At 43.7% G+C, this 16504-nt stretch overlaps 1 protein-coding gene across 2 annotated transcripts in view; it reads right to left on the bottom strand.

The window, feature by feature from the left end:
- tsg101a (tumor susceptibility 101a) overlaps positions 1–13493 on the bottom strand; it is a 39740-nt gene extending 26247 nt beyond the window's left edge. For both annotated transcript variants that reach the window (XM_080190385.1, XM_080190387.1), the window contains exons 1-5: positions 13360–13493; positions 12522–12606; positions 3375–3440; positions 2005–2168; positions 978–1104 (exon numbers count right to left, since the gene is read on the bottom strand). In XM_080190385.1, the coding sequence (XP_080046511.1) occupies positions 978–1104; positions 2005–2168; positions 3375–3440; positions 12522–12606; positions 13360–13401 (484 nt within the window). In that variant the 5' untranslated portion in view covers positions 13402–13493. The remainder of the gene's footprint in view (positions 1–977; positions 1105–2004; positions 2169–3374; positions 3441–12521; positions 12607–13359) is intronic.
- Between the last annotated feature and the right edge of the window lie 3011 nt (positions 13494–16504).

The raw sequence follows: 16504 nt of genomic DNA, 5'->3' as shown, positions 1-16504 counted from the left end.
AGCTGCATAGGTCCCAAGCTTTGGAATTTCCTCTCTAAACATCTCCACCTACCTTTCCTCCTTTAAAGCATTTTTGATCATCTGCTGTAATATCTCCTTTAGTAGCTTTATTGTGACATTTTGTTTTATAACACTCCTGTAAAACGTCTTGGTTTAAGGTGTTAGAAAAATAGAGAGTCTTGCCCTTTAGGTGATGTGGCACAGAGCGTCTTTCTTGGCTTCAGTATTCATGGGTTGGGGAGGAAACAATCACCCAATGTTTCTGCTGCTGCTGCTAAGTTCCCCCCTGGCCCTTTGCAAGTGGCATAAAGAATGGATTAGGTTTAGTTGCCCCTGTTGGCAAATAGCCTACTCACACTCTTTGTCTAGGTTATACATCAAGAATTTTCTCACTGTTTCAAAGGATAACTGTGGAACTGCACCTCAACGTAACAAAGAACAAAGAACACAGCACCCTTCGGCCCTACAAGTCCGCACCGCCCATTTTAACACTCAGTGAGTGCCTCATTCCAATCCTCCTTGTACCTACGACTTTTGTCTACATCTCTTGGACTCCACAATAAAGGGGTGCAAATTTAGAGAATTATGTTCACCAGATTAAGGGAGGTCCAATTTATCAACACCAATCAGCCTAAAAGCACGTTTTTGGGGTGTGGGAGGAAACCAGAGCACCCGGAGAAAACCCACGCAAGCACGGGGAGAATGTGTAAACTCCCACAGACACCGACCCAAGTCGGAGATCCAACCCAGGTCCCTGTATCTGCACAGCAGTGATAGTCACTGAGCTGTAGTGTTGCCCGTCAATTAGTCCAGTTTAAGCGTACACAAATGACGTGAAGCACCAGGCAACTCTCGAAGCATTACCCAAGAGCAGCCCTCAACAGATTGGGGAAAAATTGAAGCACAAAATTGGGAATCAAGAGACACTTTTAGAAAGACAATTTTAATCACGTTGCCTTTCTCAGAAAGTTACTTACTAGTTGGAGGTCCCGTGGCTTGGTATGGTGGATACTGTGGAGGTGCGGCTGGTCTTGAAAAGACCGGAGGTTCCTCTCCAAACATGACTATCATCACCTGAATCAGCCCATACAGATCAGAATGTGGCTGAAGGAGGAAAGAAAATGCAGAGATATCGTCAATAAATTTTTCCGTTAAACACTTCACATCTGCACAATAGGGTTAAATGTGAGCTGTATTTCTACATGGAGATAGGAACAGAGGATTTCACCACGAAATGGATCATTTATACAAACATGACAATTGAAAGGAATTCTAACAAATGGGAGCTGCTCATCAACAAACTGCAATGTAGTATAAAAGGAATGGAATACAATTAGTTACTCAAAATAGAGTTGAAAATAATCATGTTCAATGTGTCTTATAGCCAGACAGTGAATAGAAGTTGAGAGGTTACTCTGAGATCATAATATTCAGACTATCCTGTTGTAGAATGGAGACCAGAACTGTACTCTTCAACCGAAAGACAAGAGAAAATGGTGAGAATAAGCACAGGGACCATACGGGGCCCTAAGCAACCACACGATTGCCAATTAAAAAAAAATTGGTTTCTCAATTGAGGAACAGGCAAAACATTGAGATCTTTCCTCCTTAGTCCTTCACAGCCGTGAGTTCCCAGTTGAAGTGGCAGAATTCAGAATCACAGAACTTTACAGCGCAGGAAGATGCCATTCAGTCCACCATGCCTGCACTAGCGCTCTGAATGAGCAACTCACCCACTGCCATTCGCTGCCTCTTCCCTGTAACCCTCAACAAATAATCCAATTTCATTTTGAATGCTCCGATTGAACCTGCCTCCACTGGAGCTTCCAGTTGGTCAGCTCTCACCCTCCACCCCACCTTAAGGTTCATAGACCATCAGTACCTGTCTCTCCCTGGGGTTACTGGTTGCAAAATATCCAATCCTTTCCAAATATACAGAAGCCAACACTTGCTTGGGAAATGGAGGTACATAGGACTGTCATGTTTAAAACATGTGATACTCACGTGTTTCCACTCATGCAGATAGGGGAGGTAGATTTTCCCATTGGCATCTACGTGTTTTCCTGTTTTAATCATCATGGTGCTGGTGGGTTTTACAAAGCAGATGGGAGGGTTGTAAGGATAAGTATCCAGTAACCAGAGGCACACAGGGATATTGTACATATTTCCTGTGAAGGAAAGAAAAAAACATGGAGAGAAGCCTCTTGGCTTGCAAAAAAAAAAGGCAGCTCATTTAAGAATGAATAAACTTGGGTGGTGGGGATACTGTTAATTCCAAGTATTCTTGCATTTTGTACTTTAAAAAAGGCAAAAATCAAATTTCTCATCATTTCCAAGAACTGGCATACTGATGGGCTAGCTGTACAGGCAATGTTGCTAATGGTCAGTGAAGGCTGGAACTCTGTGCCCATCTATCTCCCTTATATGCGGCACGGTAGCACAGTGGTTAACACTACTGCTTCACAGCTCCAGGGACCTGGGGTTCAATTCCCAGCTTGGGTCACTGTGTGGAGTTTGCACATTCTCCTCGTGTCTGCGTGGGTTTTCTCCGAGTGCTCCGGTTTCCTCCAACAGTCCAAAGATCTGCTGGTTAGATTGATTGGCCATGCTAAAAAAATTGCCCCTTAGTGTCCTGAGATGTGTAGGTTAAAGGAATAACAGGTAAATATATAGGGATATGGGAGCAGGGCCTGGATGGGATTGTAGTCAGTTCAGACCCGATGGGCCAAACAGTCTCTTTCTGCACTGTAGGTTTTCTATGATGATTGTACACCACCACACCCACCTCTGGGATACATACAGCATTCCCCTTCAGTAATGTAACTGGGGAAACCTGCTAAGGGTTCTTAGTGCTTCAAATTATATTTTAAAAAGATAATTCATTTAATAAAATTGATTGATCCCTCAAGACTTCACTCCTTATTTAACTGAATGGACGTATACCTGCTTTAGCAGCAACATGGCAAAAAATATTGAGAGAGAAGAGTGTAATGGCTATGGTCAGGAAATGGTTAACAACAGAAACATTTGGGGTCATTTGTCATGCACAGCCGCAAGTTTCTTGGTGATCAAATGGCAGAGTTTAACAATAAAAATACAGGCTTTCTAAATTGCCGGACATGCTGATTGCACCCAAGATCTCACTCAGTCAGTCTCCTGGTTGCCTTGAGATATTCTCAAAGTCTCCCTGAATAACAGCTAACACACAGCTTGCCCCTCCTGTCACACACACCTCATTTACACTCACCCATCCCACTTAGCCTTTATACACTGTCAACCCCAGCAATGTATCCCAATAGAGCTCTTGCATTGCATTTGTTCTGCAAACTGCTCCTTGCATCCAATGTGGGGCTGTTTCATCATTCAGTCCTTACCTCTGTAGCTGACAGGGATAGTCCCGGTGAGACTCATCAGCTCCTGGGAAGAACCATTGTTAAACACTGGAATAAGACAGGAAATAAATCAAAGTTCCACACAATCATAAAGATCAATGGAAAATCACAAATATCTACGAAAAAAAGAGTTTAGCTTCACCAATACCTAGGAGGTTAAATACACTTTGGAACATCAGCACAGGGAGCAATGGGGACTCTGCAAATCCTGTGGGAGCATGATGTGGGAGGTAGTGGTTATATAAGAAAGCTGAAAACATTTTCACTCATGATTGTTACCCAATGAGTCCTGCCTGAACTGACACACCAAGTAAGCACTGGGAGTAGCACTGACATTCTTACTGTCAAAAACAGCTCATTGATGCTTAATGCCTGGGTTCACAAATATTAGTGGCCATTTAGGAAGAGGCATTAGATAGTTAGCACCAATGTGACTCCATAGCTCAAATGATAGTCTGCACCTTCAGGGATGTTGGGGAGGGAAATAAATTAGATTTACCAGAAATGAAAAGATATTCCACCAGAAGATTCTGCCAGCTCTATGATTTGATTGCAGGCAATTGGGACTAGCTGGGAGGGCACATGGCTGGCACGAACAGGTTGGGCCAAAGGGTCTGTTTCCATGCTGTATTGCTCTATGACTCAAAGGTTGTGAAGTCCCAGTCTCAATAGACTCAGTAGGTTAAATGCAGAAACTAGGAGCAGGAATAGGCATTTGGCCCTTTCAGCCTGCTTCACCATCCAACAGGATCATTGATGATCCTCTATCTCAGCATTATACTCCAGCGCTCTCCACATACTCCTTGACGCCTTTAGTCTACAAATCTATCTCCTCCTTCAGTATATTCAGCAAGCTGGCCTCCACAGCTTTCTGTGGTAGAGAATCACCATGCCCTGATTGAAGAAGGTTCTCTTCCTCTCAGTCTTAAATGGCCTACCCATATCCTGAGATTGTGACCCCTTGTCCTAAACCTAAACTCGCATCACTGGATCAGTAGTTCGGGCCCTGAATTCTCAGTGTAAAACATGACCCTGATAACCCCTACAATAGCATTCCCAAAATATAAGCAGTAACACTGATACACAAGGACTGAATAATGCATCACAGTGTTAACATTAACAAAGAGTGAATACTAGTACAGTGTAACACTGACATGGTGTGAACACCAGTGCAGACTGAACAGGCTGTTTATCATTACCTACCATTTACCTTCCACTGAGATTTCCTTGATCTGTGATACTGGACTGAAAGAGGTTACTAAATTAAGTTATTTGATGAAGTAACAGAGAGGATAAATGAAGGAAATGCAGTTGATGTTCTATTTGTAAATAAACAGACTTACAAAGGCTGTTTGATAAAGTACCATGTTAGCAAAATAGAAGTCCACAGATTAAATGCACAATAGCTGCAGGGATACAAAGGGACAGAAAACAGATAGTAGTGGTGAATTGTTGTTTTTCAGGCAGGAAGAAGCGCATCATGATGCCCCCTGGGTTGATGCTGAGACCAGTATTATTTTTGATATTTATTAATGACCTGGAATTGGGAATACAGGACATAATTTCAAAATTTGCAGGAAAATAAAACTTGATTATGTAACAAATAGGGGAGATTAATGAAATAGGCAGGCACACCACAGTTGACAGCTATTACAGAAAAGAATTAAATGATTCATCTTGATGGGAAGAACAAGAGCCAAAGAAACTAAATGATAAAGTATTAATGGAAGTGCACCAACAGAGACACCCAGAGGTGTACATACATAAGTCTTTGAAGGTGACAGGTCAAGTTGACAAGGTTAAAATCATACAAGGGATTCATAGCTTTATAAACAGAGGTGCAGAGTACAAAAATAAAGAATATGAATCTCAAAACACTGATTGGGAAATAGCTGCAATATTTCAGATGATTCTCGCACCACTGTTTAGGAAGAATGTCAAGGCCTCAAAAAAATGAGATTTATTTGAATGGTACCAGAGACAAATGACTTTAGTTTTGCAGGAAGGCTGGAAAACTGAGTTTGTATTTCTTTTGGCAGAGAAGGTAAGGGGGATTTGATAGAAGTAGTTAAAATTTAGAAGACTATTGATAGAGCAAATAAGGAGAAACTGTTTCCAGTTGTAAAAAGGCCAATAACCATAAGAGACAGATTTAAGATAATTGAACAGAGAATGTGGGAAAAATAATTTATGCAGCAAATTATGATCTCGAATGCATGTGGGAAAAATAATTTATGCAGCAAATTATGATCTGGAATGCACCTGTCTGAAAGCTGGAAGCACATTTAATAAAACATTCAAAGGGAATTGGATAAACTGGAAAAAGGAAAAAGAGTGCTGAGCATGGTGAAAGAAGAGGAGAATGAGACTAAGTGAATATCACTTTCAAAGAGCTGCCAGAGACACAAGAATCTAATAGTTTCCTTCTGTGCTGCATCACCCTATAATTCAATGACTGATTTTGAGGTTTTGCAGAAAACAGTGTTGAAAGCCGAAAGGATAGAGCCTATGAAGACTAAGAGAACAGTATTACAGAATGGTTACTGTATTGGAGGAGGCCATGTCAGCTGTTTGCAAGAACTCAGCTAATCCAATTGGGCATTTTTAAAAGTATATTTCTTTTGAAGATTTCTTCCCCATTTTTAACAAATAATGCAACAATCCCTCAAGGATGGGTACATTCCAGCTTAATTATTTTTCCACAAGTACACGCAGAAAAAGACAAGTCAGCACCAACACAGCTGGTTTGGACTGTTCATCATTCATTGCGCCTCCAAAAACACAAACAGCGAAAGGATGTTCCAGAGATTGGGGGAAAAACATGATAAGGACATGAGTACACGGCATAACAGTACACATCTTCACTTACAGGACACTAGAAATAGAGCTACATAACTTATGGAAGCCATACAACCTACACAGCACACGCTCCAACAAAACAAAGGAGACACACATCAATCATAAGCAAAGAATATTTCCCATACTGCCAATGTCAGGATAACTTCAAGTTCTTCAGGATTTAATTTTGACACAGGGTCAAAGGCAAAGTGGGCAGACACCTGCATCCTCGGCACCAAAAGGATATAACAGGATGAAACCCTTATCCTGAACTTAAAGTAATGCAGACAGTGTGATATTCTAGGCTAAGTCTTCCCTGCTCCATCAAAGGAGCATGCTGAGGGATGTATTCCATTTAAACAATTGTATTCCCCACACATTCCAGGATTTTCATAGTAGATGTTGCCATTGTGTATTCAGCAAAAGAGAAATTAAAGTTAAAAGTTTATTTATTAGTCACAAGTAAGGCTTACATTAACACTGCAATGAAGTTAATGTGAAATAATATAGGATATCGACAAAGGTGTAGAAAAGGCTGGTCAGCCAGAGGTTCTCACATCACAGTTAGGTGCACACTAAAGCATTCTTCTCTATCTCTAGCTATACTGGTGGCGCCATATACAAAACGATTTATTTTCCCAGGAAATGTGATCTGTCTGCATCCATTTAAGGTGTCCGTCAGAAATTCTTTGACCCCCCCCTCCAAAACACAGAAAATATGGTGACACTAATAGTTCACCAGCTGAGAGGACTCATTAGGCCTTCCACAACCTCTATACCAAACCACCTACCAAATCTCCCTGCAGTGGCACTCCTCAAAATAGCCAGGATGAGTAAAAGCTACACATAGTATACATCACCATTTTAAATGCAAGGATTATAAGACAGATAAATATCGCACAACCCTGGTAACATGCAACTGGCATGCTCCCCAACACTCTGGAGCACTTTAAGGATATTAAACCACTAATTCAATTTTGAATAGGACCAGAAGCAATGGCTTCCCTCCATGCCATCCTGCACCCCTTGCATAACAAGGATATAGTAGGATCAAATCTGCGTCTTAAACTTGGGAGTAATTAAAGGAACACGCTGAGGCATGCATTCCATTACAAACAAATGGATGTCTTTCGTTTTCAAAGGATAACAGGTGGAATTTGCCTCAATGCTCATATGCTAGATCACCCCTATCAACATGATAAATAACATCACAAAATCAAAAAAGGAGTTAATGACAGGGAGTCCAGGATTAGCGATCAACTGCAGATTGACTTCAAATTGTCATCCAGAGTTGAGAGAGTCCAAAGCCTTAGTAGGTTTGTCAATGTCTTAAGAATCCTCAAGATTAATATGCCCAGCTTCTGTGTCAAGATTAAGAAAACGTGGCAGCCAATTCTCGAAAGAATTTTAGCTGAAAGTTCAGCTCCTTCTGGAAAACTGGTCACACGGACACTCCTCCTCCGACCTCAGCTCTCCTACTCGACCAGGATATCTGGCATTAAGTGTAACTTATTTCCCAAGGATTGAAAGCAGACCTCCCGCCAAGGAAGCTGCATTTGCAACAGCAAGGATTCTTTCTTCAGCTTCAACAAACTTCTTACCAGTATTCTGCAGTTCAACAACGTGAGCACTGAAATTCTGTGCCAAAGAGCCGAGTTTGTCGTCTATAGCTTTAATCACATTGACAATCTTCACCTACAATGCCTTCGACATCACTAAACAAATCACCAAACTGAAGACCCAGCTCATCCCGGCTGCCTCCAACTGTTTCTTTCAATTGAGAATTTTCATAACTTTACCCTGCATTTTGTCCCAAAACTTAGCCAAAAATCTTCCAGGAACATAGAGTTAGAGGTCTACAGCATAGAAACATGCCTTTCGGCCCAACTTATCCATGCTGCCCTTTTTTCAAGCTATGAATCAAAATTACCTGCGTTTGGCCCAAAGCCCTCTATATCCATCTTACCCATGTAACTGTCTAAACGCTTTTTAAAAGACAAAAGCCTCTGGGCAGCTTGTTCCAGACACTCACCACCCTCAGAAAAAACTGCCCTTCTGGACCTTTTGTACCTCTCCCCTCAAACCTATGCCCTCTAGTTTTAGGCTCCCCTATCTTTGGGAAAGGATGTTCACCATCTAGCTGATCTATGCTCCTCATTATTTTATAGGCCTCTATAAAATCACTCCTAAATCTCCTACACTCCAGGAAAAAAGTCCCAGTCTGTCCAGCCTCTCCTTATAACTCAAACCATCAAGTTCCGGTAGCATCATAGTAAATCTTTCTGGCTCTCTTTCTAATTTAATAATATCCTTTCTATAATAGGGTGACCAGCTGAGCTACAACAGGCATGCCAATTTGGAGACTTGATGTTTTGGGCATTGGCTGTTAGAATACCAGTTTTAGTCTGTAGATTTTTGAGGAGGTGACAAAAATGGTTGACGATGGGCGAGCCGTTGATGTCATCTATATGGATTTCAGTAAGGCATTTGACAAAGTCTCTGAAGGTGTCAACACAGGTAGAGAAGGTTGTGAAGAAAGCTTATGGAATGCTAGCCTTTATAGGAAGGGGTATAGAGTACAAGAGCTGCTGTCTAATGCTTCAGTTGTACAGAACGTTGGTTAGGCCGCATTTGGAGTACTGCGTCCAGTTCTGGTCACCTTACTACCGGAAGGACGTGGAGACCCTGGAGAGAGTGCAGAGGAGGTTTACCAGGATGTTGCCTGGCACGGAAGGACTGAGTTACCAGGAAAGGTTGGAGAAACTGGGGCTCTTCTCCTTAGAAAGACGGAGATTAAGGGGGGGATCTGATAGAGGTGTATAAAATAATGAAGGGAATAGATAGAGTCAACAGTGGTAGGCTTTTCCCTAGATTGGGGACAATTACGAGAGGTCACGATCTAAGGGTGAGGGGGGAGAAGTATAATTTGGATACTAGAGGAAGGTTTTTCACGCAGAGGGTCGTGGGGGTATGGAACGCGCTACCAAGTAAGGTGGTGGAGGCAGGCACGTTGGACTTGTTTAAGGTTTACTTAGATAGACACATGAGCGAAACAGGGTTGGAGGGTTATAGTAGACGGTATTAAAAAGGGTCAGAGCCTCGGGACGACACTGGAAATGTAGTATTACATGTTAATGTTTTGTCTCTTTTAATCCACAGGTGTCAGTTTACCTTGTTGTCAAACGAGGGGCATGCACATGGTGGGTCGTGCGTGGGCTGCTCTTGGAGGTTGAGAGTGGCCTAGTACTTCGTGTCGTTGTGTGTGCTTAATCCTGGACCAGCAGACGGGCACCACAACAGCTCAGTGACTATCACTGCTAGCTGTGCAGATACATGGATTTGGGCCTGTGTCTGTGGGAGTTTGCGCATTCTCTCTGTGGTTGCGTGGGTTTCCTCCGGGTGCTCCGGTTTCCTCCCACACCCCAAAGATGTGCTCTTAGGCTGATTGGTGTACCAAATTGACCCTACACTATTCTCCCCTGAATCTGGCTACATTACGGGTACCATTCACATACACATAGGGCAGGGTAGGTGTAGGAAAATGCTTTATTGAAATGGCGGCACGGGCTCGTTGGACCGAAGGGCCTGTTTCCCATGCTGGGTTGTTCTTTGTTATTGCCATACTACTTCCAGTTTCAGTCGCACGATCATGAAGTAGCATGTCGAACAGGAGCCAGGTGTTCCTTCAGGGCACAGTTGACACCTCCCCTGCATTTGCTGGATGGCCTGCAGTGAACAGTAAAGGAAACCCTGGGAGCAAAGTACCCATATGATCAGGTTTAAACGAAAAAAAGTTGACAAAAAAGTTGAGCAAAATCCTTTATCACCAAACTACCTACAACTTGATAATGGAATACATTTCTAAAGATGGGCTAATTGTCCTGTGTAATTGGTTTGTGGTGTACAATATATTAATCTTATAAATTATCACCTCCCTCACTGTGATCTAGCCACACCATTCAGGTTTAGGTTCCTCTGTTTTACAAAGCAATGACGTGACAGGCAATAACTTGGGGAAAGGTTAATGTACAAGATTAAAAATAAATTGACTGGTCCAGAAAGGACTGCTTTAGTCATTCTTAATATAGCACGTATTGTTTTAAGTTTCTTAATTATATATACTGTACATTAGTTAAGACTATGGAGCTGCACAACGGCACAGTGGTTAGCACTACTGCCTCACTGTGCTAGGGACCTGGGTTTGTCTCAGCTTGGGTCACTGTCTGTGCAGAGTCTGCACGCACTCCAGGAGTTGGTACTTATGAGCACTGCATCAGGATAAATGCAAGAACAAAAAGATAAATAGTGTCAGAGCTCTTGGAAACAGTCATTCTCACACTCACATTCAATTGTGCAATTTTGTTTTCTCTTCATATAATTATTCAATTTTTCTTTGAAATCCACAATTAAATCTGCTTCCATGGCATATCCAGGTTGTGTTTTTCAAATCTGAACCATTTGCTGCTTTAAATTGCTTTCGGTTCTTTTGCTATTCACCACAAAATGCTAGATTAATCTGCTTCTGTGGTTTATGCTCCCTCATATTGCGTCTCTAGTTTAGATGGCATATTTTCCTAGCTGGGTAGGGATCAGCACTCGCACTTTCAGCAAAAATCATTTAAGGAAAGATTATTTTTTAAAGAATGAAGTGAGTTTAGAGTGGAAATATTCACTTTGGTTGGATTGGGTGCTGAATAAGTCACTTCCATTTGAGTTAGCTACTGTGGAGGTCACGCTGTTTCTCACCAGCTGTCCTAAGCTCAGGTATTATTTGACAAGTAATATCTCTCCTGCCCCATCAATATTTAAAAAGGCACTTTTTCTCAACCACAGCCATGCCAAAAGGGACACACTGAAGATTCCTGGAATACAACATACCAAGGGGCTAAGTAACAGGTCTGCTGCAAGGAGCTCAATTTCCATTCACGTTATTGGGGCAGTCGCCAAGTGGAGGCTCACAGGAAGAGAAAGTTTCTTAAGCAAGCTGTTAATTTTAATTGAGGCCTTCGTCAGGCTGTGGAGCTTTAAAAATCTACCTTTCATAACATCCTCACATTTCCATACCATCGCGTTCCATTCCATCAGCCTTTTTGGTTATTGACTCAGGCTGAACCAGATTGTTCTCAATCTCAGTAATCTCAATACCGCCTTTGAGCAGAGCTTCCTATATATTCCACATGACCTAAACCACTTAGAAGTCACATAACACCGATTTTGCCTCATCACATCTGCTGCTGAAACCTTCATTCGTGCCTCCAGATTGAACTATTGGAATGCTTTCCTGCCCAACTTCCCATCTTGTGATTATCCAAAGTTCTGTTGTCCATAGGCCTCATCACTCACCTTCACAAGTTCTCATTCACCTAAAGTCTCAAATTTAATATTCTCAAGCTTGCACTTAAATCTCTATCTCTGTAACTGCATTCGACACTCAGCCATCTGAATGGAATTCCATCTCAAATCCACTCCCTCCTCAAAGATTGTGGCCAATTATCCTATCTTGAAATTGTTATTGTCTGCAATCCACATTGGGATATTTTCCTATTTCAAGAACATGAAGATAAATGCAGGTTGCTAATATAGTAGCTTTCTTTGACCCCAACAGTGACTATATTTCAAATGGACTTCACTGGCTGTAAAGCGCTTGGGGTATCCAGAGGTGGTGAAAGATGCTATATAAATGCAACCTTTTAACTGGGGAACTTGACGCAACAACATTGAATTCCAACTGAAGCTGAAGAAGTCAGTATGAGAGAGATACAATATGAGTCTGCCAAGGTGGAGGATTGCCAATGGCCCAAGAGTTTGTAATGACTATTGAAGATGCAGTGAACTGTATGTATAGCAGCTGTTGACTGGATTGGTGAAGACGAGCAGCGCTACTTTATGTGGTCACCAAACTCTATTCAATTACATCTTTCCTTGTCTAAAGGTTTTGATCCCTTGCTGGACTGCAGCTCCACAAGGTTTAGATGCCTTCTGATAGCTTGCCCAAACATCAGCCTACATGGCCTAACTGATAACAGGGATACCACTGCCATACACCATCCTGTTAAAATACACTCGGTAGCATTTAGGAGCAAGGTTCCCCATTTTCTTTGCTAATCCAGGGAAGTAGATTCCACTTGTCCTTATAACATTGATGCCAAAATTAACAAAATGACCAAACACGGCCTTTTCCTGATACCTTTGTACAGCTGCTCACTGCCTCAATCAATTAAACATCAAAGAAACCAAATGCCCTTCAATGAAATGATGCAATCCATTTAAATGAATTTTCACCTCACTCACCAAATGCATCAATCACAGGCTTCAGGTCTTTATAGGTAGAGGTAACATTCATGATCTCCCGCACTGTTAGATCCCGGTATTTATACTTTAAAAGGAAAAACATAGTTTAAACCAGATAAGTTTCCTGGAAATCTCCCTCTATCTTCAAAAACTGGCAGATCCCTCTTATTCCTCACTAACCACTCACAGTAACTCCATCCAACACTAACTAACCCATTCTCTCCTCCAGCTCTCCCTCCCTGCACCACTCCCTCTGCTCATCCCTGCGTCAACCCACACTTAGAAATGTGCACAGACCCACACGTGCACACAGTCCCCCTCTCCCATCTGGGTGCCAAGCTCCTCCCTCCCAGTGTCACCCCCTCCCCTTCAGTGCTGCCCGTTCTGTGCCCCCCCCCCCGAGCGCCAGGCTCTCCCACACAGCGCCCCCTTTCCCTCAGCGCCGGGCACTCCTCCCCCTGCCCACCACCCTTCCCCTCCACCTCCACCCCCCGTCCTTCCCCCCCACCCCCCTCCATCCCCCCCCACCACCCTTCCCCTCCACCTCCACCCCCCTCCATCCCCCCCCTCCCCCACCCCCCTCCATCCCCCCTACCCCTCCCCTCCCCCACCCCCCTCCATCCCCCCTCTTCCCCCCACCCCTCCCCTCCCCCACCCCCCCCCCCCCTCCACCACCCCCACCCCCCTCCACCACCTCCCCCCTCTTCTCCCCACCCCTCCCCTCCCCTCCCCCACCCCCCTCCTCCACCACCTCCCCCCTCCCCTCCCCTCCACCACCCCTCCCCTCCCCTCCCCACAGTGCCCGTCCCCCTCACCCTCCCTCTCTCCCTATCCATACCTTCGAGACCATTTTTTTCAGCATTCCTTCATTCACCGCCATGGTCTAGGTTTGCAGCCACTGTGTTTACGCCGCTCGCTCAGTTCCGCTTCCCCTTTCCACCTAGGCCCCAACCGGAAATGATCAAACTCCCAGACTCGAGCATGCGCGTTGCAAATGCTCCGTCAACAAAGTCGCGATCCTCGTCGGTGGGCGGGACTACGTATGTGGGCGGGGCTGAATGGTGCGGGGGTCGGTCACGTGATACACGGATGCTGTTCTTGCTGCATTTTCCCCTGTTTATAATTTGATGGCCGAAGGGGCGCCACTGAGCAGGTAGGCGGCCTCTCCCGGACACACTCCTGTTCTGAGGGCGTGTCAGCATTTTGCAGCCTGATTAAATCATGTGCTGGGGGTGGGACATTTCCCACTGAGCCACAGAGCTCCAGCTTGGATCCCTGCTAGTCACCATGACAACACAGGGTTGTCATAAAAATCCATCTGACTCACTAACGTTAGAGAAAGAAACATCATTCTCCCGAATTGGGATTCAGTGCGTTAACAACGTCCAACAGGAGGGATTCTCCCGGCTAATAGATGCTAATTTCTTGATAGCGGAAACTCCAGCGCCGCTGTCCCGAGCTCGGACCACTTGGTGATGCCGTGGTTCCCCAGGACGACAACTGACTTCAGCCGATCGAAACAGAGAGTCTGAGTTGTAATCCTCCACGCAGTAGACTTTATTTTCCAGCACAAGACAATAAAGCCGGGATGACCGGAACAATCCAATGAATCGTCCGCTTACAGTCTTTTTATGCTCACTACAGCTCCATACCTCAAGATCCTTATCTTACTTTTAAGGCTTGACCTCGTTTAGCCACCATTGTTTTTGGGTCTATTATTTATCTACCTTGTTTGAGATTGGTCACTCATTGGTGCATCTCTTTGCTTCTTGAAACCATGGTAGTTATGACTTTTGCCCTTATCTAGACAATTCTGCTTACACAATAACCGTGGTTTAGCTAACTCAGGCCGAATAGTGAAGAAAAATATGCTTGCTTTATTCTCTCCTTTTTGCTATAATCATGTATTAGGTTGGGTGACTGGACAGTGGCCATTGTTCCCCTGAGTGGCTATTGTTTATATTCATTGATTATGAGTGATTGCTATACTAACTACATTGGGTAACATACTTGATTATATTGGTTACATCTCATCTAGTCATGCTGGTCTGATTACTATACTATTACTAATTACATTAGGTAACATACATTGATTTGATTAATCATGCTGGTCTCATCACATCTCACATTTTAACCCCATCTCATCGTACACATTTTAATTACAAGTTTCAGAGCAAATTCTCTCACATGTGCCCCCTTTGAGACTACCTTCTAGTCTCATCTTAGTTCCCAAAATGCTAACTCAGGTAGTCGCTTTGTTTAATCCTCTTCACGTACACGTATTCCTGTCATATTTACAAGCAATGTGGGGGAGCTAAATATTTTGCTCAGGGATCAATGTCCCTATTCTAACTTTATCATGGTCTGTCTATCAAAGTCCTGATGTTTAGGTTGCTCCCCCAGATTACCTGCCACTAACAGTTATCAGCCAAAAACCTTCCCACTCTTGTCTAGGGAAGGGAAAAAGTCTGATCACTGTGTACAGACTAAGTTTGCCGGCTTCAATGGGCATCAGTAAGGTATCATCGCTGTCATAAGGTGGCCTCCCACCAACGTTGCTATTCTACAGAATGACAAGTTTCAGTTTCGATCAAGGTCATTGTGAATTCATTCAGCGGGAGTAGTTCAATGTTTCCCCATTCCTTTGTTTCTTTTCCGGGAGGTGGGTTGCTGGTTACTTGTGTCACCATCTGTTGCACTGTTAGTCTGGTAAGGAGAGATTTCAGAGCTGGCAGAAAACAGCAAAATATTAATCCCATGATGATTATTGTCATGACCACTATAACTCCAGCTTTAGAGAACCAGGCCCCCCAATCTCCCAAACATGCTGTCTAGCCAGCTCCATACTTCATGTCCGAACCCAGCATTCTCCTGCAGCTCCCTCCTGAGATTTTGCAGCTTGGTCATGGCCTGGGTAAATGATCCCCCTGAATCAGTGTTATTCGGGATGAATGTACAGCACTGATCCCCAAACATAACACAACTTCTCCTTTTTCTGCCAAAAGCCGATCTAGTGCCTGTCGATTTTGCCAGGCCATCTTACTGGTTGCATCCAGTTGTTCACCCAATGCCGCAAGGGCGTCATTCTTATAATTAATAAACCTTTGTTGATTATAGTAAATATAATTAATCCATTCGGTGTTTTTGTTGGGAGTAACCCAGATCAAAATGGATTCAAATCTAGCCACTATTTCGTTTCTAGCTTTAAACTCATTGGGAATGCCTCGGGGTTGTCCAATTGCATCTAATTTTACCTCAGGATTAGGGATGTATGATCTTCTTACCTTTCGGGGTTTTATTTCATTTTTTACTGGCAACATTACAGTACTTTGGGCTAGCATGACTCGGGCACACAGTCCTGTCCAGTTTGGCGGTCATCATGCCATTAGCCCTTTTTCTGGGCCATACAGCCACCAGAGATCGGCTAACTGCTTCGTTTGTAAATCCAGTACCCGCGGGGGAGGTGGGGTCCCCCCTTTCTGTGGAATATACAGACTGCGAATGTCGGTCACATCCCATATCCGTTCACATCTCCCTGTATACTCCCCTAACTCGGTTCCCTTGTTATCCTCTCTCCAGTAGCAATCTTGGATCTGCAAATCAGGTTCTATCCTCCATTCTTCCGGGGTCTCATCCATTGTTATCCTTGGCCACTTCGGGCATCTTGGGGCTAAGTTATATGTGTCATTCCCTACCCCGGCGTATAAGATGCAATGGTATTGACACACCGGCATTGTCCCACTACAGAGGTCACTGCATGAGGTTCCCGAACAGTTTATCATGTGGACAGTAACTGTCTGATTCCCTACGGTGTGGGTGTGTGGATATGTTGCATATGTTCCTCGGCAGTTTTCCTTCTTCCAGTTTTGCTGCCAGGCCCTACACTCCCCTGATCCCCACAGTATGTCAATTACTTGAGTGCGGGGTTTCTCTGATGCACATACCACACACTCTTTCCCGTCATTATTCTTCCGGCCTGTATA

The sequence above is a fragment of the Carcharhinus amblyrhynchos genome, chromosome 6 (genome assembly GCF_965287045.1).
Source record: "Carcharhinus amblyrhynchos chromosome 6, sCarAmb.v2.hapA, whole genome shotgun sequence".
Classification (NCBI taxonomy): Eukaryota; Metazoa; Chordata; class Chondrichthyes; order Carcharhiniformes; family Carcharhinidae; genus Carcharhinus; species Carcharhinus amblyrhynchos.
This window is presented reverse-complemented; position numbering and strand designations above follow the sequence as displayed.